The following is a 25,684-nucleotide window of genomic DNA, read 5'->3' as shown; positions in this document are numbered from 1 at the left end:
ATGCCCTAGGAAGACCTGGGCTCTTGTGAATAGCCTTTGAAAGAGTTCACTTACTAACAATACGGCGTGTTATCATGTGCTTGAATTTATTTATTTTTAATTTTTTATTTATCTTTTTTTTCCCATGTGATTAAATTTTTTTTTAATTATGTTCAGCTAGCCAGCATCTAGCACATCATTAGTTTCTGATGTCGTGTTCAACAATTCATTAGTTGCGCATAACACCCAATGCTCATCACAACACGTGCTTGAATTTAGATGTGCTCACAGCTAAACCTCTGCCTAAATATTTGCAGTAACAAGAAGTTTGTTATTTCCTGAGGCCATCTGGTCCAGAATGGAAATTCTAAAACTGCATGCTTCTGAATCAAACTCAAAAAATTTCTACTCCTCATCCAGCTGCTAGCTCTTCTCAGACATCTTTTCTTCCTATTGCATTTCCCTGAATATTTTGCCATTCCACTGTTTGGTCTGACCTTGCGGATTCCTTCCCTTCCTGATCATCTCCTCTTCTCCATAGACTTGATTTGTTAGGATCCTCCAGGACAGCTGGCCCATGAACGGGCCTTTTGAACGTCTAAACTCACTCTTAGACTCTCAGGCCCAGTGTTGTAGTCTGGCGTTCATCTCTAACTCACTTCTTTGGTGTGGCTCCCATTGCAAACCATGAGTTAACTAATTCACCATGACTTAACTAGTAAATTAATTAGTAAATAAGAAACTCACGGAAATCTAAATTACAAATGGAATTGTACTGAGACCAGGGAGAAGAAGGACACCGAAGGTGATGGCCCAAGCAGATTTCTTTGTCTAAAATTTGGCATCATTTTTTTTCTAAGTTTAGTGAAACACTGCTTTCACTGTGCAGAAGTTCCTTTTTAAGATGTTCACATTTGGGCAGCATACTCCACAGCGAACATTTCTGCATGTGAAAATTGGATGACAGGATTCAAAAACCCACAGGTCATCTTAGGTCCTTCGTAATAGAAGGTTCTGCGGCGGATACAGGCTCTGTCATCCGCGTTCTCCACCTCACTGAAGCCTTCTCTCTATTTACCTGCCTAGAAGCTTCAAATTACTTCTTTGCTTTGTCTTCCTTTTAGAAATACTGAAAAAATTCCTGCCGCTCAATTCCTTTGTTGGAAAATGCAAATCCAACACTGCGTGTGAAGGCTACGCTAAGGGTGTACAGCGCAGGATGCCAAGTCCCTGAATTATCTTCCCCGCCTGTCAAGGACACCAATAGACAGAGGGTCCCAGGGCCCTGCCACGGTGTGTGAAGAAATGCCAGTGTATTCACACAGCAAAACAAATACCATGTGTTTTGACAGTCTTTTCTTAGAATATACTCTCCTTCCTGGGTCTATAATTTAAATACAATGTTAAGAACTTAAAATTTACTAGTCTAGTTAATTTTTTTTTTTAAGATTTTATTTATTTATTTGAGAGAGAATGAGAGAGAGCACATGAGAAGGGTTAGGGTCAGAGGGAGAAGCAGACTCCCCGCCGAGCAGGGAGCCCGATGCGGGACTCGATCCAGGGACTCCAGGATCATGACCTGAGCCGAAGGCAGCCGCCCAACCAACTGAGCCACCCAGGTGCCCTAGTCTAGTTAATTCTTGATGATAATGGAAGGGGAACGGTGGTACAAATTATAGAAATTGGACTCTGTAACAGGAGAGGCTTTTGAGGTTACACCTCTACGCTCTTGGCGCTATAGTAAAAGGAATTGACGCAGAGTCGCCTTGGCGTTGCTATTTAGTCCCCTTACTTAATTCCTGTGCCTCAGTTTCATCATCTGTAAAATGGAAATGGCAATACTCGCCTCATGGTTTTTTGTGAGGAAGGAATGAAATAACATGTCAAATGTCTAGCTATTCTCAACTTCTCCCTTAAAAACTACAGGATACTACGAAGATCAGTTTGCATTGCATTCCCCAAACTTAACACTAGGAAGTCAGAATGGTATGAAATCAAGAGTCGTGGGCTAGTTGGGACCCCATTGTCTATTTCTGGGACTGACACTGGTCGGCTCTGTGGCCTTAGACGAGCCATCTTTATTGTCTTCCACCAAATGGAGTTGATCACACCTGTTACCCCCCTCACAGGTGTCATTTACTGGTTCATGTTACAGATAACTAGCGACTGCCTGCATGGGGACCAGGCTTGGGGAATGCAGTAGCAAGTAAGATGAACAAGATAAAGTCCTCTCCTCATGAGTTGTACGTCCTGCTGGGGAAGACAGGGAAAACCCTGATATGTGGATAAAGGAAGGCAGTTTTGGTGATAGAGAGTAAGTGGGGCGTGGGGACGGGGAGGGGATGCTGTCGCATACAGTCATCGAAAAGGGTCTCTCTCTGGGCGCCTGGGTGGCTCAGTTGGTTAAGCCACTGCCTTCGGCTCAGGTCATGATCCTGGAGTTCTGGGATCGAGTCCCGCATCGGGCTCCCCGCTCAGCAGGGAGTCTGCTTCTCCCTCTGACCCTCTCCCTTCTCATGCTCTCTCTCTCTCGCTCTCTCTCATTCTCTCTCTCAAATAAATAAATAAAATCTTTAAAAAAAAAATAAAAATAAATAAAAAGAAGGATATTTAAAAAAAAAAAAGAAAAGGGTCTCTCTGGTTGAGCTGAGAACTCCATTCATGGCTTCCCATGGGAGGCTCATAGTTGGTGTTTATAAGCACTGACAGCACTGAGGAGGTGGGGTCCTGAGCAAGGAACTGGGATGCAGTTGGTGGCAGGCATTGAGGCTATGAGCATGTAAAGAAGAGGTGCATAATCAGCGATAGGAGGTCAAAAAAGGCTTTTAGGCGGCGGGGGGGAGATACTTAACTTGAGTCCTGGAAGACAGGTGGGCCAGCCAGGTGAGGGATGAGGAGGGGTGTGGGGAAATGCCCACAGAGCAGAGAGGACACGAAGACTCTTGGGTGGAAATATATGAGTAATGAACTGAAGTAGTAGTGTGTGAGGAGGTGGTTCAGAGGTGATCAATAACAATGGGTCAAGATTTGGTGTGGATAATCCTGAATTTGTATAATCCTTGTAGAGTGTAGCAGCTGAAGGTAGTCTAGCACTTCAAAACCACAGTGTTTTCAGAACTACGTTCGTTAACCTCACAATTCATGATTCGTGGATGAATTTCAACTTTTTAAAACCTACTTTTACCCAGACCTTTTGCATTTTGAATCCCAAGCTGCTGGAAGTAGACCAGTTATCTACTGTGTTTTCAGGGCCTGCCACACCACAAGACCGCCTTACTTTGGAGAAGGGGATCGAGTTGATTATCATTTTATCTCTCAGGAAGTTTTTGATGAAATGCTAAACATGGTAAGAACATTTTCCTTTGTCTGTATTACACAGGAAACACACGTCCTCTGGTAGCAATATTAGGAACTAGTGATAACAAAGAGAAAAATGTTGTTTGTTATGAGAGAAGTGTTCTTGGGTTGTTTTTTCTTAAGCCAGGTATACATCCTTGTTGACATGCAGCTTTATTTTAGGATCTTGGAGAGAATGTTGTAAATTTTCAGTAAAGCTCAATGAGTAGACGTTTTAAAAAAATGGAAATGAGAGCACTACGAAAAGTTCTTGTGATCTGTGTTTATCATGCGCTGCTGTTATTAATCAGACTTTACTCAAGATAGGCAACTCTCACAGACAGAGCTGATGTGCGAAGCTTATGAATTGAGCCTCCCTTGGTGTTGGAGTTTTCTGTCCAGAAACCACTCCTGTTTGCTATCACTGATGCTTTTTTTTTCTTTTTAAGATTCTATATTTATTTATGAGAGAAAGAGAACAGGGGGAAGAGCAGAGGGAGAGGGACAAGCAGACTCCGCGCTGAGTGCAGAGCCTGATGTGGGGCTCGATCTCAGGACCTGAGCTGAAACCAAGAGTTGGACCCTCAACCAACTGAGCCACCCAGGCACCCCATCACTGGTGCTTTCTACTGGTTGTAGCTCTAAGCGTCATTTCATCATGGTATGTCTCATTCAGTTGCCTGTCCTGGACACATATATAGCCTTAATCTTCCACATTATACATCAGTGCAGGTAATTGTGGTACAATTAAGCATGGGATCTGCAGTTTCTATGAGTTTAATTTTGAATGGCCAGCTTTACACATAGTGCATGTTTTCTCTTGCGTTCACAGAGAAACCCAAGTGAGAAAGTCCTGTAATCCCTAGGCCATTTCCCCTCTAACCTTGTCAAAAGAACATCTTGGAGATTCTTTATAATCTTCTCTCCTAGGGCTGTATTTTGGTAGTTCATTTGAATGTATCCAGAGTACTTGGGATTTTTATATTTCTAAAAGCCTTAATAGAGATAGGAAGCATTATCTTGATATTAGTAAGAAGGATTCCTTTAGGACTCTTTGGGTTGAAAGACAGCTAGTTCCCGAAATTCATGTTAATTTCTCTTGTTAGAGTCTGAGGCATTTTTTTCTTGGTTCAGTTCATCTGTTCTCAGTACCCCATATGCTCCCCTGACGTTCCATACCTCATTGGATCGGTAGTAAGTAAGTCTGGTTCAATTCCTAGTCTAAGAAATCGCTGTACTTACACACCATATTTGGTTTTACAGTTTGACTCCCTCTACAAAATCCTTGTACGGGTGCGTAGTCCTTGTTTTTACTGCTTCTTCTAACGTATATTACTTCAGTATAATGTCATTTTCTTCAATTTGAATTTTGCTTCTGAGCTCCTTTTCCTTAAAGCGAGCTAGAGACTGTTTCTAAGAGGCAAACCTAGTGGGACGCCTGGATGGCTCACTCGTTAAGCGTCTGCCTTTGGCTCAGGTCATGATCTCAGGGTCCTGGGATGGAGCCCTGCATCGGGCTCCTTGCTCAGCGGGAAGCCTGCTGCTCCCTCTCCCACTCTCCCTGCTTGTGTTCCCTCTCTCACTGTGTCTCTGTCAAATAAATAAAATCTTTAAAAATAAAAAAAAAGAGGCAAACCTAGAGGTTATAACTCATGACATATTGTCAGCTTCTCTGGTCACACCAACACACTCAGCCGTCTGTATATACAACCCCCCTCCCCGGAACAGCCACCCAGACCGCCTGCCACCCCACCTTGGCAGTCTACCCTGCCGTACCCAGGCCCTGGACACCTCCTGTGGACAGTCACACCCACCCACTCCTCCATTCCCTCATCACCAACACCTGGAATTGCCACCCCACCACATGCCTACAGACACGTGAACCTTTCTTAAGGACATAAATGCAGTCACTTCCCTGAAGATATTCTTCCTCTCTTATTGAAGTAAGATCACAGACCTGGAGTCTCCTGAAATATGATTACTGCTGTTTACTAAGAAATCCGCAAGCAGGAAGATGTATCCCCAGCCAGAAGCTGGAGGACCGCTTAATCTCAATTCTTTAAAAAAAGATTAACAAAGCCTGTTTTATATATAAAAGCACAATGTCAGATTCTTCCCAGCTCTGCATTCTCCCAGGAAATATCTTTGGGGTCCACAGAGGGAGGCCCTTGTGTGCACCTGTGTACACACAAGTAAACAGATGCGTAGTATGTATCTGAAACGTGATTCAAGAGTACATTTTGAGGGGCACCTCCGTGGCTCAGTTGGTTAAATGTCCAACTCTTGATTGCGGCTTAGGTCATGATCTCTGGATTGTGAGATTGAGCCCCGTGTCAGGCTCCACACGGGGCATGGAGCCTGCTTAAGGTTCTCTCTCTCCCTCTGCCCCTCGCCCACCTCCAAAAAAAAAATACATTTTGAAAACAGGGCAAGTCACAGTAAACAAGAAAAAGTATATACCTGATGGGAGATTCAGTATCTTATCTACCTATATAGATGCGCTATATATATATATATATATATATATATATATATATATATATATATATATATATATATATAAAAGATGTCCTAGTATTTGCTCCAAAGAACAAAGAAGGTATGACATTGAAGGAGTAAAATATTAGGATATTTATTGTTGAGTTTTTAACGTTTAGAATGCATGATATAAACTTCTTTGGATTACGAGGTGTGTAGATTTTCCTTATCACTCCTAGCAGACACATTCACTAGAGACCCACCCCACCACAGCAGATATTTTGTGTCTCATGGACTTCCAGGCCCCCCGTCCCAGGACAGATAGCCTGTCCCCGATGCCTAAATCTCCAGGATGTCTGGGGCCAGGAGGCAGAAGTAGCATAAAGGACTCCTAATTGCTACTGTTCTTAAGGATGATGCCGCCATTTGATGGGATTCAGTTGATGGGATTCAGCCTTGCAAGTTTTCATTTCATCATTTCTTCCAAAATCCCATGCATGAGGAGCCACAGTTGCCAAGATCATCCATATTTTTATTCCTTCTTTTGTGACCAGCTTTCCAGTTTAGATGAGACCTAGTAGCTTAATAAATATAACATTGTCAAAGAAAAAGTCAACTTCGAGAGGCATGTTTTAACTTGGACTGTTTTGCAAGGGAGTACAGCTTTGGGAAGAACTGGGCTTCCAGAATGTAGATAGAAGGCAGTATTTAAACCTCAAATGACTGTAGGGCACACAACAATTCTGTTGAAAAACACTTGGGGCGGTATCAATAAAAAGCTGTGTTTTATAAGGAAAAACAGAATTGGGTCTGTTTTTCATGGCTTATCTCAGGATGCAACGGGTTTTGGATGTCCCTGTAATTCATGGCCTTCAGGCTTATCTGGGAATGCAGGGCTTTCAAGAATGGGAGCTTTTTCTGAGGTACCTGGCCTACCTGCATAGCTGACATGGCAAAGGGCGAGCTGTCAGTTTTGCTTTCTCAGTAATGACCGTTTATGGTGCAGGTTTGGCAAGGAAGCAGGTAAACAAGCAAAATGATCTGTTCTACCAGAAGCTTCAGTGCCTTCGCTCTCCCCACGTCTTTTGTCAGCAGACTCCGGGAGCTCCAAAAACTTAATTTTTTTTTTTTGCCAGCTGAGACTTCTGAATAAATTTCTCTACCGCATTTTGATATTAAGTTTCGTAAGCCCATCGTCAGCCTTCGATTTGTAAGTTTTATGGAAGCATATAAAAGTAAGACATCAAATAATTTCATTTATGTTAACTTTCGTTATGGCAGCTGTTATATGAAAATCTCTGTACTTCTCAAATTTCAGGGGAAATTCATTCTAACATTTAATTATGGTAATCACAGTTATGGATTAAATAGGGACACCATAGAAGCTATCGCCAGAGACGGTTTAGCAAGCTGTATTCACATGGAAATAGAAGTAAGTGTTTTTTCATTCAGTCAATTTATTTTAATGTGTGTGTGTGTGTGTGAGTCTGTATATATATATTTGGGGCTGAGGAGAGGGCTACGAATGCAGGTAGCACAGTGCCAGGCACAGGGGGAAGCTTATAGTTCCTATGGGGGGGGCCAGACATGAACACTTAAATGACAGGAGTTACTCTACAAGACGTGGCTTGCACGTACCCTCGGGGTAGAAGTGCTCCTCGGAATTTACTTTCTAAGTTAATTTCCTCACCAAATTATCCCTTTTAGGGCATGGTCTCTGTTTATATAAAGTGATATGAAGTAAAGGTCCTTCTCACAGGCTGTGGGGCAGGTGCGTGGCCCCCTCAGGACCTGCCTGGGCAGCTCTGCGCAGCCGCCCTTGTTCTCTGCTTCCTCGGGGGAGACGTGTGCGCTGTGCCCTCATTGACCCCCCTTGCTCGCTGGTTCCAATCCTTTCCAGCTCTGAGCGATTTAGACTTGCAGAATTCAGGAGACTTCCCTCTCTGCCCCTATATCCCATCCTCCCCAGTGACCTTCTGTAATTAGAATACGCAGAAGTTTCTCTCCAATCCAGATCCAGAGTAAAACCATGACTATCCTACTTATTGGTTTTAAAAATAGATAGCTTTATTAACTATGTGAAGTCTTTAAAGACAGTTGATCGTCTTTTTAAGGTACCTTCACCGACCGGTCTAACAGTTTTGTAGTCAGAGAAAAAAGTTAGAAAAATGATTCCATTAGATCAAACTTATAGAAAACAGAATCTGGGCTGGTCAGATATTCCTTTACTATCGACTCAGAAACTTCTTTAAAACTTGTCTCCTTTGTAACTGGGCAGAGGAGGAGACTGACTCCTTTTTGGCTCCTTGGATTGGGGCGTTGCCTCACTTCAGTGAAACTGGTCACGTTTCTTCCAGCTCTTCAGTTTTTCTAACTTCAAAATCCTGCAGTTCTCATCTTTCCACAATTGATTACGTTTGCATCTTTAAGGAGGTTTCCTGTGTTTCTATGTTAATAACCAAAAATATCTTCCTCGGACAAGGCAGAAACTCTCCAGCTCCTTGTGCTTACCTTCTTCCAGTTCACTGGTTCTCTGAGTGCTGGCTCCTGTCTTTTTCCTCCCTGAGAACTTTCTCCTACTCATTTTCAAGAGGTTGACTCTATAAACCAGGCCTGATGTCCCTGATTCTCCCAAGCGAAAGCATTTCTCCGAACTGCTCTAGTCATTGGCACTTTTAGAAATTATTTTTTAAAAGATCCCATATTTCACTCCCACTCCCCCTGCTGAATGTTTAAAACAAAGATTTTGAATGTTAAACTAAACTACTGATGATGGGATCGAGGAGGAAGGAGCTTTAGGGTTCATTTGGAAGGGCTCTTGCATTTCAGCTAGGAGGAAATTAGTGCTCGGGGAGCAATTGTGGGATTTGCTCGCGGTCTGCAGGAGCTGGGGAGCCGCAGTTATTCACCACCCAGCCCTCCTGATCCACAGACCACCACCCAGCCCTGCTTCTTGGCATGAGCTCCTGGCAGCTTGGCTCTCCCTTGCTCTGGGTAGAAGCTGTGAGATGTAATAGGAACCATCCAACCAGGTTGCTGGTTTAGGAATAGGACCGGTCCCAAGGAGATGACAAAGGGGTAACAAAGGAGCCTTTTTTTCCCTGGTAAGATCTTTATCTCCTGGAGCTGTAAGGGTGCTCTTTTAAATGTAGACTTGAAATTACTTCTGAGTGGGGTGCCTGGCTGGCTCAGTCTGTAGAGCATGCAACTCTTGATCTCTGGGTTGTAAGTTTGAGCCCACATTGGGTATAGAGATTCCTTAAAAATAAAATCTGAAAAAAGAAAAAAAGAAATTACTTTTCAGTACTAAAGATGCAGCACTACTGTGAAGGTACCTGTTTTATTCTGGCAATTTTCTTTTTGTTTTTCTTTCTTCTTTCTTCTTTTTTTTTTTTTTAAAGAGAGCATGAACAGGGAGGGGGGGAAGGGAGAGGGAGAGAGAATCTCAAGCAGACCCCATGCCCAGTGTGGAGCCCAAAACTGGGCTCGATGTCATGATCCTGAGATCATGACCTGAGCTAAAATCAAGAGTCGGACACCTAACCAACTGAGCCACCCAGGGACCCCTAGCAATTTTCTTTTTTAACCATCATGTTTATTAGAGTAGTCAGTTAGAGGATAACCAGGTAGTTCTTTTATTTCCAATAACAATATTTGATGAACAAAGGGAAGTAATCCAACTTTGAGATCTTTACAGGAAAATAATAGCTAATTGTCCAAATAAATCTTTTAATACAAGACTACTTATTACACCTATGTTGTCAGATGTCTCCAACATGATTTCTAAAGTGTGTATCTGGTTCTAATTTATTCCCTTTTCTTTAAACAAATAGGGTGTAAGAAGTTTGAAATTTTCCTATTTTGAGCCTCGATATATCCTGGTGGTGCCCATGAACAAGGAAAAATATGAGGGATATTTGCGGAGAAAAGGATTATTTAGTCGTGTAGAGATTGAATTTGCTGTCTCTAGAGTGGACCTTTATATTAAAATCAACCAGAAATTTCCAGGATATTTTGATGCAATCATCAATGCAGGTCAGTAACTTTCAGCAAAGTTTTATTTTTGAAGTGTAAGGTCACTGGGGGAAAATCCTCTCTAACGTACATTCTTAACTGTTGGCTGACTGCAGTTTCTTGTAGGACTGGGGTCCCTTCTTCTTTTGTTGGCTCTCTGCCAGGGGTTGCCCTCTGTCCTAGAGGCTGCTCCCAGGTCCTGTGCATGTGGCCCTTCTGTCTTCAAGCTGGTAATGGCACATCACATTCTCCTCATGCTTCAAGTCTCTGCTTTCCTCTTCTACCAGAAAACTCTCTTCCTTTATGGGGCTCCTGTGATCATGTGTAGGCCCACCTGGGTAGTCTACCTTCTGAGTGGCCCAAACTCAACTGATGAGTAACCTTCATTACATTTGCAAAAATCCCTTTTGCCATTTGACGTGACATAATCACAGGAGTAACACCCCCTCACATTCACAGGTTCTGCCCCCACTGAAGAGAGGCAGTTATATGAGGGTGAAGTGTCATGAGGGTCTTAGAGTTCTGCCTACCACAATAGTCACAACATTAGATGTGGCTTAAAAAAATCATTACCACCAACAGTTGCAAATTGACTGTATTTTGGTATGATTCTGTTGCCTTAAAGTACCTTTTCTCACTTACTGTAGATGATCTGGAAGTTGCCTACCAAAAGCTGAGTCATCTCATCAGAGAGTACCTTGGGTTGTCTGAGGAAACATCCAAGAATTTGGCTCCAACTGCAGGTACTACCCTCTCCCTTTTGTGCCAGGAAAACAAGTCTGTGAATTGCTATTTAGGTACTCGTTGAGCAGGCTCAAGCTGGTTCTAACTCTTTAATCCCTGTCCTTCCTCCGGTGTGACGGTCCCCACAAGTGAGCCGTGTGAATCAGCCCCCGGACCTGTCCCTCTCCCTGTCTGGGTGGCCTTAGCGGCACTCACAGGACTGTCCTTCAGGGACATGCTGGCCACTGGCCTCCTTGGAGGTTTATGGTAAATAAGCGCCAGCCTCCCGGTTCAGATCTCAACCTTCTAGAAGTTTGGCTCCCTTAGGGAGCTGACGTGGCGTTCTGCTCAGCAGGTTTGTATTTAGCATTGTTTTAATCCAATAGGTTAATCCTTTTCTTTGCATTGCCACAGTCCTCCAAGTGTGGTACTAGAGAGGATAGTAGAAGAGCATGGTCAGAGGGTATGAGCCTGGTTGTGGCCCTCCCGCTCCCTTGGGCAAGCTGCTTTGCTGTTTGGAGCTTCAGTGGACTGTCCTGCTAGATGGAGTTAATGCTCCCCATTAAAGGAGAGTTAATGCCTCATGGAGTATCCGCAGCAAACGACATGGGCTGTAGAGCCGTGTATCTCCTCAGAATCCAGGAATTCTAAAGCCCTAACTTAGAATTTTGGTACCTGAGTATTTTGAGATGCATTTAGAAGGTTCTCCCCAATCCACTTCACTCCCACTGAGATGGCTAACTATGAAAAAAACGACAGAAAATACGTGTTGGCAAGGATGTAGAGAAGTTGGGAAGGTAAAATGGTATAGCTCTGATGGAAAACAGTATAATGTTCCTCAAAAAATTAGAAATGGAATTACCATATGATCTAGCAATTCCACCTCAGGGTATCCAGAAGAATTGAAAGCAGGGACTTGCATAGGTCCTTGTACACCAGTGAATGCAGCATTATTCACAGTAGCTGAGAAGTGGACAAATACTGTCTGATGCCACTTTTATGAGGTACCTAGAGTAGTCAAATCCACAAGGACAGCAAAATGGAATGGTTGCCAGAGGCTGGGGGAGGGAGAGGAATGGAGTGTTGTTGCTTAACAACTACAGAGTTTCACTATTACAAGATGAAAAGAGCTCATGGACTTGGTTGCACAACAATGTGAATATATGTAACACAACTGAACTGTACAGTCCTCCATGAATGCCTGTTTGTGCACGGGGCAACTTTCTTCCGGTCCTCTGAAGGTGGGAATTCATACCCTGGTCACCTGTCTCCTAGAAGACATACGGAGAAGGACAGCCTCACTCTGTTATCTGTTGGTTGTTACCAGTTTCACACTGACCTTGTTCCAGAATTCCAAGGGTACCTGACCTGAAAAGAATGTGTAAAATTGCAAAAGGGCACCATCAGTTTGAACTCTGGCAAAATCGTGGCCAGGCCTGCCTCAACCTGGCCAGTGAAATCCTAATTGGGCCAAGAGTCACAAAGGCTAAAAGCACACGAACACACAGCAAGCCAGGGTCTCACGTCAACGTTTTACAATATGATATGTGAAAGCAGTTCAGCCCACCGGAGGGGACCTTCTTTTTCTTCATTAGGGTGGTAAAAATACACATAACATAAAGTTTGCCATCTTAACCATTTTTAAGTGTACAGTTCAGTTGTGTTACGTATATTCACATTGTTGTGCAAGGGGGGACATTCAGTGAGGAGCGTGCCTGTGTGTTTATCCAGTACTGCTCCCATCAGTTCTCTAGAAAGCCGTCCGTGCTTGGCAGGGTGCACAGTATATCTCACGAGGCTTTGGTAGCTGGATAGAAGTGTCTCATGAGGAAATCTGACCCTCTTTGCTTTTACTCTTTGCTAACCCAGCAACTTCTGATGTTTAATTTGGTCTCCTGGGTGGAGCTGTCCCATTGGGGGCGCTCTCCTACGTTAGAACACCCTGCCCTGACCCCTGAGCCGGGCCCATCTCCCACTGTAAATTAATGAGTTGGTGTTCTGACTTTTAAATCAGCCCCTTGTGGATTTAGATGAGCGTGAGTCAGTCCCCCCGAGCCTGAGCAGTTCTGAGGAACGGAGAGAAGCATGTTTGTCAGTCCGTAGCACAGAGGGCACCTCTGAGATGTGGCGCTTGAGCAGGACTCTGCCTCTAAGCCAGTGGGGCTCCAGCCCTCCATCTTTCCATATTGTGCAACCACCAGGACGCTGACTATTGGGTGCAGTTGCCATTTGGCCAATTAATAGACCAGATAATGTGTGCATAGGAAAACAGACTCCCATTTCAAAGGGTATAATAAAACTTCATTTATTTGGACCAATTAGGTTCGGCTTGTCTGATTTAATGGAAAGTATGAACTACAGAATTTGTTAAAATGTTACCCCTCTCAGATACATTTAATAACAGAAACTGGGTCATCCAGTTACTGACTAATAGAGCCTCAGCTTTAAAAAGTAGAGGGGAGGGTTTATAATTAATACATCAATTCCCTGACCTCCGTAGACCCCCATTTTCCTGGCAGGTTTAGTGTTTCGGAAAATAATGTGTTTTCTTAAGAAGCCACACCACTTCATTTTATTTAAATAGTCAATCTGTGGAAGATGTTACTGTCTTCAGTTGCTGGTTTCAGGATAAACTTGCACATAAAGTGACTTTGTGGAGGCCAGACATGATTCAAGTGAGTATTTAAAAATTCTAAGAGCATAGTCCTTCCTAATAAAGCTTTTAAAGGATCTCTAGTGCATTAAGAGTAGAGCCAACGGCCTCTTGGCGTTTCAGGGCTGTAAAGTGTATGTCAAGAAGGACAGGCCCAGATGTTCACAGGTTCACTGCAGGCGAGCAGGGCCCAACCATAACCACCTCAAAATGAGCGTCATGACTCCCCAGAAAGAGACCAGAGCCCCAGCAGGGTCAGCACCCCAGGCCTGGCTGGCTCTTAAATTTTTGCTTCCATTCTGAGCTGGGTCCCTCTGATTTTAAGTTCTGTAGTTCAGGTATGTTTACATAAAGACTTATATTAGTTACTTAAATGTAAGTGAGACCCCTAGAAGAAAAGATGAATAATTTTAGCAGAGTGGAATATTTTTAATATTTAATTGAGCTGTCAAAGGTAAGAAATTGAAGTAAAAAAATATTTAAGAGTCTATGAAAGGCAGTCTGAACAATTAGAAAATTGAACTGGAAATAGGAAACCTTAGTTTTGTATTCCAGATTTCACCAATAATCATTAATTTGATTAGAGAAATCACTTTGAACTTCCATTTCTAAAAATTTCTAAAAAACAAGGCCAACTACATTTAATATTATGGAACATTCTAGAATTTGCTGAGATTTTTCCCAGTTAGATTAGACTGCCTATAAGTTAGGCTCCAGTACAAATCGAAATCTGGTGGCCAATGGTATTGTTTTCATGGAAGCAGGAATCCTGTACCAATGCCAATTGGGAAGTATTCCTAGATATTTGAAGTAATAATACATAGCTTTATCTTTAGTAATTTCATGTTGCTAATTTGTAACTGAGGATGCAATTTTAATTTCTACTCTTAATGATGAAACTAGAACAAAGTCATAAAAGTAAGCCTGAAGTCTATCAGTATAACAACCGCATCCGTCTGGACCCAGAAATGCAAACCTTTACCAGAGGAGAGACTCCGAATTTCCATTAAATGCACGTACAAATAGTAACTTTAGGTACAGAGTGATTATAAAACCTCAAAATACTGAGATGTACATTAATTAAAAATGTTTATCAACCATGGTACGGATGATCTTATTTTTCTTCCCCTATAGCAGTGCAGGTAATATTCATTTCCAAAGCATGAAGACTAAAAAAATCCTGAGCAAACAATACAGTTTTTATGAAATAAGAAAAAACTCACTCTATTCACAACTCAGTGTAAGGGACGTCTTTACCCTCCATGTGTCTCTATACAACCTATTTCTGGAATACTTATCTGGTGCTCCCAATAAAGCTTTTAAAAAGCTGATCCAACTACCACTCTGAGTTCCTGCTATAGAAATCATAAAATAAAATTATATTTGCAAATCATTATTTAGATCTAACTAATGATAGAGGAAAATGATGATGGTGATGATGAGTCAAACAGGGGCACTTGAGCAATTTACTACTCCCCATGTGATGCTTTATCTCTAATAAAGGACAGGGTATCATTTGCCAAATGATGTGAATTGTTGAATTCTAAAAGTGGGGAAAAAATCCTTGTGTGTCTGATTCTAGGAAACCAGGGGTTTACAAATAGAGCCTTCAGCATTGGGTTTCACTCTTATGCCTTTCTATTTTTTTTTATTTCTTTTTTTGTGTGTGTGTGATTAAAAAACCATAAAATTAGCCATTTTAGCCATTTTAAGTATACAACTTAATGGCATTAACTACATTCACAGTGTTGCATAACCATCCCAACTACCTGTTTCCAAAAGTTTTCACCCCTCCCACGCAGAAACTCCATTCCCATTAAGCAATAACTCCCCTATTAGCCCCTGGTGACCTCTAATCTACTTTCTGTCTCTATGAATTTGCCTATTCTAGACATTTTTACTGTTCTTATATTTTAATTTAGCCTTGTTTCTTGACTAAATTTGTATTTAATCTATAACTGTCATGAACTAGGGAGATAGGAATGATGAGCAGGGCCATCCCCTCAGAAACCCCACCAGGAGGCAAACGTTTCCTTGTCCCCACTCTTCCCCAACCCCTCCCCAGAAACGTCTGGTTCAGCTGGAGGCACAGGGTATCTGCCCAGACGAGGAGGTTCAGGGATGACCCAGAGTAGTCCAAGCTCATCTTGCTTTGTCGGGGAGAATGGACAGTGGCCGGGAGCCTGGTTTGCTTCTGGGGATGGACCACCCTGGGGTCACCTTGGAGGTCTGACTTTGTTTGCAGTCTCTGAGCATCAGGTCTCCCTCAAAGTGGGCTGAGACTAGTTTCTTCAAGGCTGTTCCACACTGGTGTGCCCTGCCCCTGGCCACAGCATTTCAGAGCCATGTCCTTAGGACTCGGTTAAGATGTTATATGGGCCACCAGAATATGTATGGGCTTCTCTCATAAACAAGTGCCTGCTGAGCTGATTGTGTCCATGGTTTGTCCACGAGACCAGAATCATACGGAGAACTTGCTCCCATGGTAATCAAAGGAAGCGTCCCCCTCTGCAACGTTAATGTGCTGGTGGCCTCTGAGAGCCATTGCTGAAACCAGGGTAGACTCGGAGGGAAAAGAGTAGCCCTGGGGGTGGGGCAGATCCTCAGGAGCAGGTCCTCCGAGTCATGGCACCTCAGGCTTTCATGGGATCCATTCTTTGCCTCCTTCCATTCACTGCTGACTTATTGAGTGCCTGTTGAATTTCCCGTGCCTTGCCTTGCCTTGCCTTGCCTTGCCTTGCCTTGCCTTGCCTTGCCTTGCCTTGCCTTCCCTTGCCTTGCCTTCCCTTGCCTTGCCTTCCCTTCCCTTCCCTTCGCTTCCCTTCCCTTCCCTTCCCTTCCCTTGTAAGCTGATTATTCCTCATAGAGCTCCCAGTTTCTTGAAGAGGACTACCGTTAAACAAGCAGGACTTCCCCTGGCTTAGATGTCCTCCCTCTAGTTTCTACCATCAAAAGCAGCACTGGTCTCTCTAAGCTGTGGAAGTTTTAAATCTCATTCGCTTAAAAATTGTTCTTGCCACTCTCAGAACCATTTTGGTTCTGTGAATCAGTCTCTTTATGTTTATTTACTGAAGTTCATGATTTCAATTGACTAAGATTGTTCTACTTACTACTAAATAAGAGAATTCTAGGCACCTAGTACCCCCAAGGGGAAGGAACGGTTATAATTCTTCTCTATGTGTAATTTTATTCTTTTCAAGGGCCTATGTGCATCAGGAAAGGAAAGGGTATTTTTTTGTTGTTGTTACTTCTAAAGTTACTTAGTTATATAGTATGTGTTAAGATGTTCTTAGCTAACTTCTTTTTATATCAAAGCAGGAGCTCCCTCTAGCAAGAAGACCCCCTCTGGGGTACCAGCACACCTGGTCCCATCCCCAAGGCGCTTGGCGATACTGCAAGCAGATGGCCAGATAACAGAGGCTCTCGCCGGAATGCAGATTCAGGCACAGGTCCCTGAGCGTCAGAACCCAGCCCCCTCCCAGAATCAAGAGCTGGCTCAGGCGGGAGCAACCCATCAAGAAGAATTTTCTCCCAGTAGCCATGTCAGTGCTGAGCCTCCTCCACAGCCCAGCCCATCAGCACTTGGTATTTCCCAGCAGGCCCAAGACTTATCCCCAAACCAGAAGGAAGGGGATGTTCAACAATTGGATCTTTCTTCAAAAATAGTAACGACAGATCTCCCTGAAAATGAGTCACAGACATCTGAGGCAAAAGCAGGTAAAATAGGGCAGCCTTCCATCGTTCCTTCCCAAGGGCCTTCTCAGCACCCTGACCCACCTCTAGCTCACAGCCCTCAGCCGGATCAGGATGAGGAATCAGGGGAGGCCAAGGTGACCTCCACTGGCCCTCCCCCATCTGAGGCTCCCCAGGAGTCTGGCCCAACATCCCTCAGCCCCCAGAGAACCCAGGATGAGGAAGCTGAGTCAGCCGATCTGCCACCCAGCAGTACCCCTTATGAGCCTCCAAGAGACTCTTCCCACCCTAATGGGGCCAAAACACCGGGACCATCTCCAGAAGATTCTCAACAACTTCTAGAGGAGGGAACCCCCAAAGGAGAATTTGTTCGGGTTAGCACTCCTTACCCAGAATTGCCACGTCCTCAGGATTCAACAGGTATCAAACAGACCCAGGACAGGAAAGACCCAATGACTTTGCTTCCCAGAAGCCGCCTGGCTCCCACCAGGCTGCCCCAGCCTCAGGTCCTTGCTCCACTCCAGAGTCGAAGGCCCACACCCAAACTCCTCTCACCCAGCAGGGAGGAAGCTTTAGGAACAGCCTCAGATCAAACCATGATTCCCTCCCCCGGGCCTCCACTAGCTCAGGAAGGAGACCCCGGTAAACTTCCTCCCATCAGCCCTCCCCAGTCCAAACCACCACAAAATCTGAGCCCCCATCTGGACCACAGTCCTCAGCAAGTCCAGGAAGAAAAGGTCAGGGAGGTGAAACTCCCTCTTATCAGCGCCCCCATCCAGGAGCACATGCCACAGCCCGCTCCCCATCCACCCCAGGAAGAGGAGGCCCAGGTGGTTAGGCTCCCACAAATTCCCACTTCCTTCTCTGAACAGCAGCTGCCTCAGAACACAGGGCCTCGCCATGATTCGAGGCCTGCGAAGGAAAGGCAAGCTCCAAAAGCAGGCCACGCCTCCAGCAAGAAGACTTCAGATGTGCGGGCCTTACCCCAAAACCAAGAGGCAGTGCAGCAGACAGAAGCTAGGAAAAAAAAAACTCCCTATCCAAAGAGAGACAACTAAAGGACCAGGGCATCTGAAAAAGGCACCGCCTAGAAGCCATCAGACAGCCTTGCAGCCAGAATCCCAGAGTAAGCTGACTCCCCCAAAGGTACCAGACCACCCTAATCCCAGCCCGCCTCTGAGTCCTCAGGGGAACCAGCGGAGAAAAGCCCACACACCAGAAATTCCTGAGCCACCCCACGCTGAACCATTGCCTAAGGATCCCCAATTACAAGAAGAGAAACGGGTAAAGGTACATTCTTCCAGAAAAAAGGCCCGTGCCAACCTCCCCCCAGATGACCTGGTTCAGAAGGTAGCTATGTCCAAAAAAGGAGCATCCTTGAAAAAAGAGAATTCTGGAGGATTGTCTCAGGAAAATAAAGCTACCTCAGTGGCGGTCAACCAACTCAGAAGGGTCGGCCCCTGCCCAGGAGACCTCTCCAGAGTGAAACGTCCTCTGCAGAGTCAAGACCAGATGATTCTGCTCCTAGACAGCATCGGAGGAGAAACGAAGAGGCTCATAAAAGCGGAAGATTTCAGAAGAGAGAGACTGCTTTGGATTCCCCAGAGCAGGCCTCCACCCAGCCCATCACAGGGACGCAAGCCCGGAAGGGGACCAGTCAGACCGGAGAGAGGTCTGTCCAAAGGGACAGGGCTTCCAGGCAGCAAGCCAGAGACAAACACAGCCGGAAACATGGCGGAGCACCAAAGGACAGAAGCTCTGCCGCACCCCAGAATCAGGTGTCCGCTGAGGAGCAGGGCAGCTGGAAAGGAAGACTGCGAGCTAGGGGCAGTCAGAGCCCCAAGGTTTAAGCCATCCCTGGAGCACTGGGTCTTTAACGTCTGTGCGCCCTGGAGGCAGTGCTGTCACAGAAAGGACAGTGATGGCCGGGGCACTATGAGCCCATATACCAGCTTCCTTCTGCCATCCCACGTAAGCATGGGGGGTGGTGGGCACCTAGAAGGTTCTTAGAAGGCAGCTAGTCTGTGCAGATTCTTGTGGTTGCCACTGTAGCCTGGAAGAGCAGCCCCTCGAGGGGGGGTACACCAGCAAACAGCGCTCCTGCGGCCAGCGATAGAGCTGGTCTTAAAGATTGGTGTCAGCAGGGAGCCTCCGTGTCTAGACTCGCATGAATTCCAATATGCGTTCCAACTCTGGCCGAAGCAATGTCACGTTGCCATTGTTTTTGTTGAATTCATTAGGAAAACTCACTTCTAGATGAGAAAAGTGTGACATGCCCCTCGCCTTATCAAGGGATCCAGAAGGAGAACTCTGAGAAAGGAAGCCTCTACAGTTTCTGGGTCTTGGTCACTCTGGCAAAGATTCTAGACCTGCGGTTAATTTGTGGGAACAAGTTCTTTGCACACGGGACCCTGTGATTGATGAGTGCTTCGGATTTGTGTTGGCACGTGTGACCTGAAACTTACTTTTGCTGGAAATGTATTTCAAACTGAATACCTTCCTTTTCTCTTGGAATAGTAACCTCATGTAAATTAGCCCATGCCTTCATTATGCCAAGCCACCTGGTTGAATCAGTTAAAAGGGTTAGTGGGGAGAAAATGGAGGGAAATCAGTTTTCCTTTATCAATTCACACCGTCAGGATTCCTTTGCTGACAAGTTACTGGGGTCCAACCTGAGCCAGCTTACGGGAATCTACAAGAAGGGAGTGGGATATCTCCTACAACCAAACTGTGGGGAGGGCGGAGGTATAGCAGAGCCTCAGAATTGGGGACCAGTTATTGAACATAACCCAGACTCTCATCGTCCCCAGTATTTTCTGTCATCAACTGCACTCTCGTCATTTCTCTGTTTCTTTCTCCATGGTGGCTCCTTTTGATTCAGCCAGACTACATCGAAGTTTCTGCACATGGCAAGGAACATGGCCACCAGTACCTCTCAAGTCTTACATCTGGTTTTACATGTGGCAGCTCCCACTACTAGAAAGGGATTAATTTACATGTTCCTTAATCATAAAATTAAAAAAAATTCAGGGAAAGATACCAGGTGGCTTGGCTTGGGTCAGGTGCTCATCCTTAAACTAATCAATCTACTCTGGGCAGAGACAGGGTCCCAGACACGTAACCATTGGGTCCCCCTCCTCGAGTACATGGCAACTGCATTCCTGGAAGGCAGTAATTATGAGTAAAGCAGCCAACCCAAGATTTGGCTCTTAGAGAGTTGCAAGCTATTTATTGAGTGCTTACTATGTATGTAGCAGCATCTGAAGCTGTGTTTGGCATCTTATATTTAAAAAATAGAAAAAAATTGAGGACTAAATGCCCGTATAAATGGATCTTACCACATACGAAAGGTATGTGTCCACGAAATTGTATGTATGGCAGATGTTATTTCAAGTTCAGTAGAGGAAATTGACATTTTTAAAATCCAGGATGCAGGAATCCTCTTGTAAAATGAAGAGCCTATGTTATGCCAATAATTACCCTTAGATTTATCTGGTTTGTCAAAGATGACAGTAATAAGGTGAATGTTTTTTAAAATAACTTATTTTTATTGCGTTAGTTCAGTCATCCAACAAGCATTGATTGAGCGCCTATCTGCCAGACACTGTGCTAGTTGCTGGACGTACGTAGCGTTGATGAGACACCCAAGGAGCTCTCTCTCTTATCCAGGGAGACAGATAAGAGAGTTCATTACACCACCATGTGATTGGGGCAGCTGGAAGCCCCACTGCACACCGGGCCAGGTTTAACATCAGATGGACAGGCAAACCCACTTATTAACTTTTCCAAGATGCCCTAAGGATACCAAGGAAGGACACTGAATCCAGCCTGGGATGGGAGAATTGGATCAGAAAACACTTCCAAGAGGAGGTCATCTTTCAGCCAAGTCATCAAGGTTGCAAAATGAGAATGATGGGAGAGAGCGAAGGTTTTTTCGAGGAGGGAACAGCATATACTAGGCATGGCAGTAAGAGCAGACACAGCATTTCTTCTAAGGACCCAGATGTCAGGAGAGCTGTAGGTATCTGTAGGTCCAGAGGGCGTTTTGTGCTATGCGAATAACGAGTTTGGAAACTTGATCTAACAATGGGGAGCCATTGAATAGTTAAATTTTTATCTTAGAGACGTGTCTAGAGTTGGTATGGAGGATAAATTTAAGATCGTCAATACAGACAGGGGGTAGGAAGGATGGCTGGGAAACTATTGCAATAGTCCTAACAAGATGGTAAGGGCCTGAAATAAGGAATGGAATGGCAGGAATGGACAGATTTCAGGAAGTATCTGGATTGGACGTGGGGACGGGGGAGGACGGACGTGAAAAAAAGGAAGAAAATTAGGATAACCACCCCTTGTTTTATGAGCCATGAAGGGTGCATTTCAGAGGCGCCGATACCTCACTTAGGTGAGAACTTAAGAAAAATGCATGGTTTCCTCCTCGGGCAACTTGTTCTGAGACTCCTTAAGGCATTCGGGTTTGCATTTTTATTAGGGTGCTAAAGGGAAGTGAAAAGCCAAGTTTCCCTTTGTTTGACTTAGAGGAAGCTCTAGCTCCCTTCCCGGGTGTTCGTGATGGTATAAAGTTTGTGTTTTGGATAGTGTATCAAAATGTCCTAGGTTCAGTGCAACTGGGCAACACTTTGTTTATAGTCCAAGAAAGGGAGTAGCAAAAATCATTGATGCCTCTGTGGTGGGAGGATTTTACTGCTATTATTGATTTTCTCAGTGTAATGGTAACTTCTGCTTTTTAGCTGTATAAGAATTGTCATTTTCCATCTACGTTTACAAAGTTCACATCACTTCCATTTGCTGTATTCCTCAGCAAAGTGATCTTTATGGGAAAGCAGAAAACATGGCAGACTTAGTCCCTTTATTAGCTAATATGATTTCTAGCTTTTTAAAGTCCAGCAGCTCGTATTGAAATCAACCGAGATAATAGTTCCACTGGGCATTAAGAGCCTTCTTCAAATATTTAAAGAGCTAAATCAGTTATTTTCAAGCCTCAAAAGAGAATTGGAACAAAGGACACGATCAGATAATTCACAAAAGAGGAGAGAAAAATGGCCAAAATACATGTCAAAAAGCTTTTAGCTTTCACCACTTCTGTAAGTTAAAATGGATTAGATTGTGGGGGGTGCCAAACTGGCAAAGATGGAAAGCAAATTAATGCCTATTCTTGGTGAGGTTAAGGGGAAACAGGCTTTCTGTGTCATCACTGAGAAAGTAAGCTGGTACAACTTTTGGGGGGACAGGTGAACAATATCTGTCAGAGCCTTTAAATTTTGCCTATCTTTAACCTAGTAACTCTAATCTACGACTTACCACAAGGAAGTAACTGACATAGAAGGATATTCCCATTAATATCTTTATAATAAAATCTGGAAATAATATAGCCACCCAATGGGGTTTTAAAAATAAGTTATGGAAAAGTTATGGTATAGCTATATGCTAGAATGCTATGTTGCCATTATAATCATGTTGTAGAAGAATATAGAGAAGAGGAAAATATTTGTTACATATTAAGGAGAAAACAGGTTAAGGAGGTAGAACCTACAGTATGGTTCCAGTTGTGAGTTCTGGGTTGTCATATTATGAATAATTTTTATTTTCTCACTTATGCTTTTTAGTATTTTCCAAATTTTCTACAACGAACCTGTGTTTATTTGGGAAAGGTTCCATAGAATCAAATTCACATATATGAAAATCTGTCCTGTGAAAGAGCAACCTTATGTTCTATTTCAATTTGGCATAATGAGGAACTTTCTAAAAGTTAGAAGTCATGTTCAAAGGAACAAATAGGCTTTCTTTAGAACTTAGAGGCTCTGTGTTGGGAATCTTACAAGAAGCCTTCCTATGTCGGGTGATCAGTTGGGCTGGATAAAATTTAAGGTTCCTTTTATGATATGATCCATTTACTACACCTGGCTCTACCTAATTTTTAAAAATGCTGGTCATAACCTACGAAATGGATTCCACAATTTAGTTTGCAACCTACAGTTTGGAAACCCCTGCGCTGAGCTCTCTGGAGCTTTGCTCTGGTGCTGTTCCTAGAGGCCTGCTCATGAGATGCTTCCCTGCTCTGATAACTTCATGTGTAATGGGATGGGTTGACATATGATTTATGCTGAATTCCTTTCTGGGACAATAGCAAGGATCCAGTGGATTGGCAGTTATGCTCTTTGTCAGTATTAGGGCTCCAGAGAAGATATGTCCAAAATTCTTATGCATAAAAATTAAGTTCTTATGTAAAGCAAAAAAAAAAAAAAATCTTGATCAGTAGTATTTTCAGCAATAAGTACTTAGCTGACTCCCTTTCCTTTTGCTCCATGACAACCCTGAAATCATCTTGTTAACATAAAAGATCCTCCAAATTCCACTTTAGATAATTGCGCTATTTATACAGTCTCTAGCACAATATGTTCATAAATGAATTTAATTAATTGCTTAGTTCAATCTGAAAGACATAATTCTAGAAATCACTTTTTTGTTTGACCAGACGTTCAGAAAAGAGGATAAGAAGAGCCTACCCGTTTCTTTGTGTTGATGATAGATAAATAATGTCAGACAACCAAATCTTTCATCTCCAAGGTGATTAGGAGAGTGAGGGAATGATTAGCGAAAGCTGGAGGCTTTTTTTTTTTTTAAGTTTGTAACCTTAGAAATTCATAATTTCAAATAACACTAACAGTCAAAATAATCACTAGAAATTCCAACACTGTGTACCGTTTAGCTGTGTGACCTGGGCAAGTTACAGAGTTCTCATGTAGAGACAATAACAGTACCTACCTCAAGATTATTGTGAGGAGTAAATGAGTTTGAGTTAATAAATTGAAAGACAATGTCTGGCATATAGTAAGTGTGTATAGGAGTATTAGTGTTAACATGTAAGCAGCAAAAAAAAATTTAAACATAGCATTTTATCATTAATTGGATTTAAGAACCGTTCAAACTAGGTAGAAATGTTTGGCAAATAGGTTGGTCTTCTCTGAAAATCCTTTTAAAAACTTTCACAACCTTGATCGAATTAAGGAGCTTAAACAGAATTAGAATAATGTTGGGAAGAAATTGTAGTTGAGCAACATGTTACCGAGATCAAGAGATTGTTTCATAGACATTCACGTGCAGCGTTGCAGTTGGGAGAAGTGAGTCGGGAAACATCAGCTCTAGGGCTATTATGAAATTTACTTGTGATACACACATGAAAGGCTTGTCACGGCACCTGGCACATAGTGCATGCTCAATAAATGCTATCTATTGTTTTCACTACTGTTATTTCTTTATTGATAAAGTCAAAGCCATTTATATTCTGCGTTTCAAATTGGTTAGATAATAAGTGCTGTCAAGTTATTTAACTCGGAATCAAATACCAGATAGTGGGCATTCTGTTTTCCTTTTGCGGTGGGTTGAGACCAAGACTGACTTCTACAAGCTACCCAATTTTAAAGACCCTCAGTTTCCAGCGACAAAGAAAAGTGAACAAAGACCTCCCCCCCGCCAAAAAAAAGTCTTTCGTAGAGGAATTGACCAATGAAGTAACATCTTTGAAAAAGCTGTTCTTGAAGGATGATCCCTTAGGAAGCACCTTGAGCTTGCCAGAGGTGGGAGTTTAGGATTGGGTGGAAGTCTCATTACCAGCCTCATTATCAAACATGTTACTTAAAGGGGAAGAAGGCTTTCCTGTGTATCCAAGCTCCCTGAATGTTTCTTTCCTATTTCCTGCTTCTCCTTTCTCTTGCCCAAGTGCTGTACGTATGCAGATCTTATGTATCAAGTTTCCAGTCTTGAGATTTGCCTGTCCTATATCTTATCTCCTCCAAAGCATCAATTAACTACTTCATGATAAACTCATCCATTAAAAAAACCCCACAAAATTCAGGGTACTATTTTTACATGTTTTATTTTATTTTATTTTATTTTTAAGTTATATATGTATTTATTTTTAAGTAAGCTCTACACCCAGGGTGGGGCTCAAACTCAAAACCCTGAGATCAAGAGTCTCACGCTCCACCAACTAAGTCAGCCAAGCACCCCTGTTATATGTTCTAATTAGGACATTCTAAATGCAGGGACCGAATATTGAGCCCATTAGTTCAGCTGTACTGAGGAGATTTCAGTGTGAAATTCAATGAAAAGAAACTTTTTTTTGTACCTCATTCTGTCTGTGTGAGAATATACATTCACATGCTTTCCTTTGTCTTGATATAGACTCTGTTTAACTAGCTGATTATCCTTTGATTAGAAACTCAAGAACAGAGCACTTTACTGTTAGAATGATTTAATAAGTGTATTCATTTTATCATGTATAACATGAACATTATTACTTTATTTCCTTGGATTTGGTAGCTTTCCACTATAAAAGCTTATTTTGCTATGGAAAATTATTATGGCTATTATGTGAAATTTTAGTTGCTTTTATTCCTTACTTGGAAGCACAGATAGACAAGACTTTCAAGATTTAATTCTGCCCTAGAAAAATAGCTTCTTTCAGAACCTTTAGTTTTGTGATACTTCCCAATGAACTGAGCTTTCCTTTAATTTTCCACTAAAATTATGTAACTCTCATTAAAAATAAATACTGTATCACAGATTATTGTGCATTAATTTGGTTTTGGCCTTTTTTATGGTTACGTATTTCAGTATTTACTCCTTTACAGTGATTTTACAAGTATATTTTATATGTATATGGGTTTATTCATGGTAGGGATAAATTACTCTCTCTAGTTTAAAAAAAACAAAAAACAAAAAAACCTCACTATTACCTAAATAAACATGTGTTGTTTGTTTTTAAACCCCATTTGAGTTGGGCGGGGG

General features: G+C 43.0%; 1 protein-coding gene across 1 annotated transcript in view; it reads left to right on the top strand.

Annotated features, from left to right (window-relative positions):
• Positions 1 to 25,684, top strand: part of LRGUK (leucine rich repeats and guanylate kinase domain containing) — a 101,593-nt gene that overhangs the window by 45,482 nt on the left and 30,427 nt on the right. The window contains exons 9-12 of the mRNA XM_081800908.1: positions 3,229 to 3,325; positions 7,112 to 7,225; positions 9,627 to 9,828; positions 10,455 to 10,550. Of these exons, the coding sequence (XP_081657034.1) occupies positions 3,229 to 3,325; positions 7,112 to 7,225; positions 9,627 to 9,828; positions 10,455 to 10,550 (509 nt within the window). The remainder of the gene's footprint in view (positions 1 to 3,228; positions 3,326 to 7,111; positions 7,226 to 9,626; positions 9,829 to 10,454; positions 10,551 to 25,684) is intronic.

Source organism: Leptonychotes weddellii, chromosome 12, assembly GCF_054177405.1.
Source record: "Leptonychotes weddellii isolate Sample4059 chromosome 12, ASM5417740v2, whole genome shotgun sequence".
Lineage (NCBI taxonomy): Eukaryota > Metazoa > Chordata > Mammalia > Carnivora > Phocidae > Leptonychotes > Leptonychotes weddellii.
Note: the sequence above shows the minus strand (reverse complement) of the source record. Positions and strands in the feature narration are given on the sequence as shown.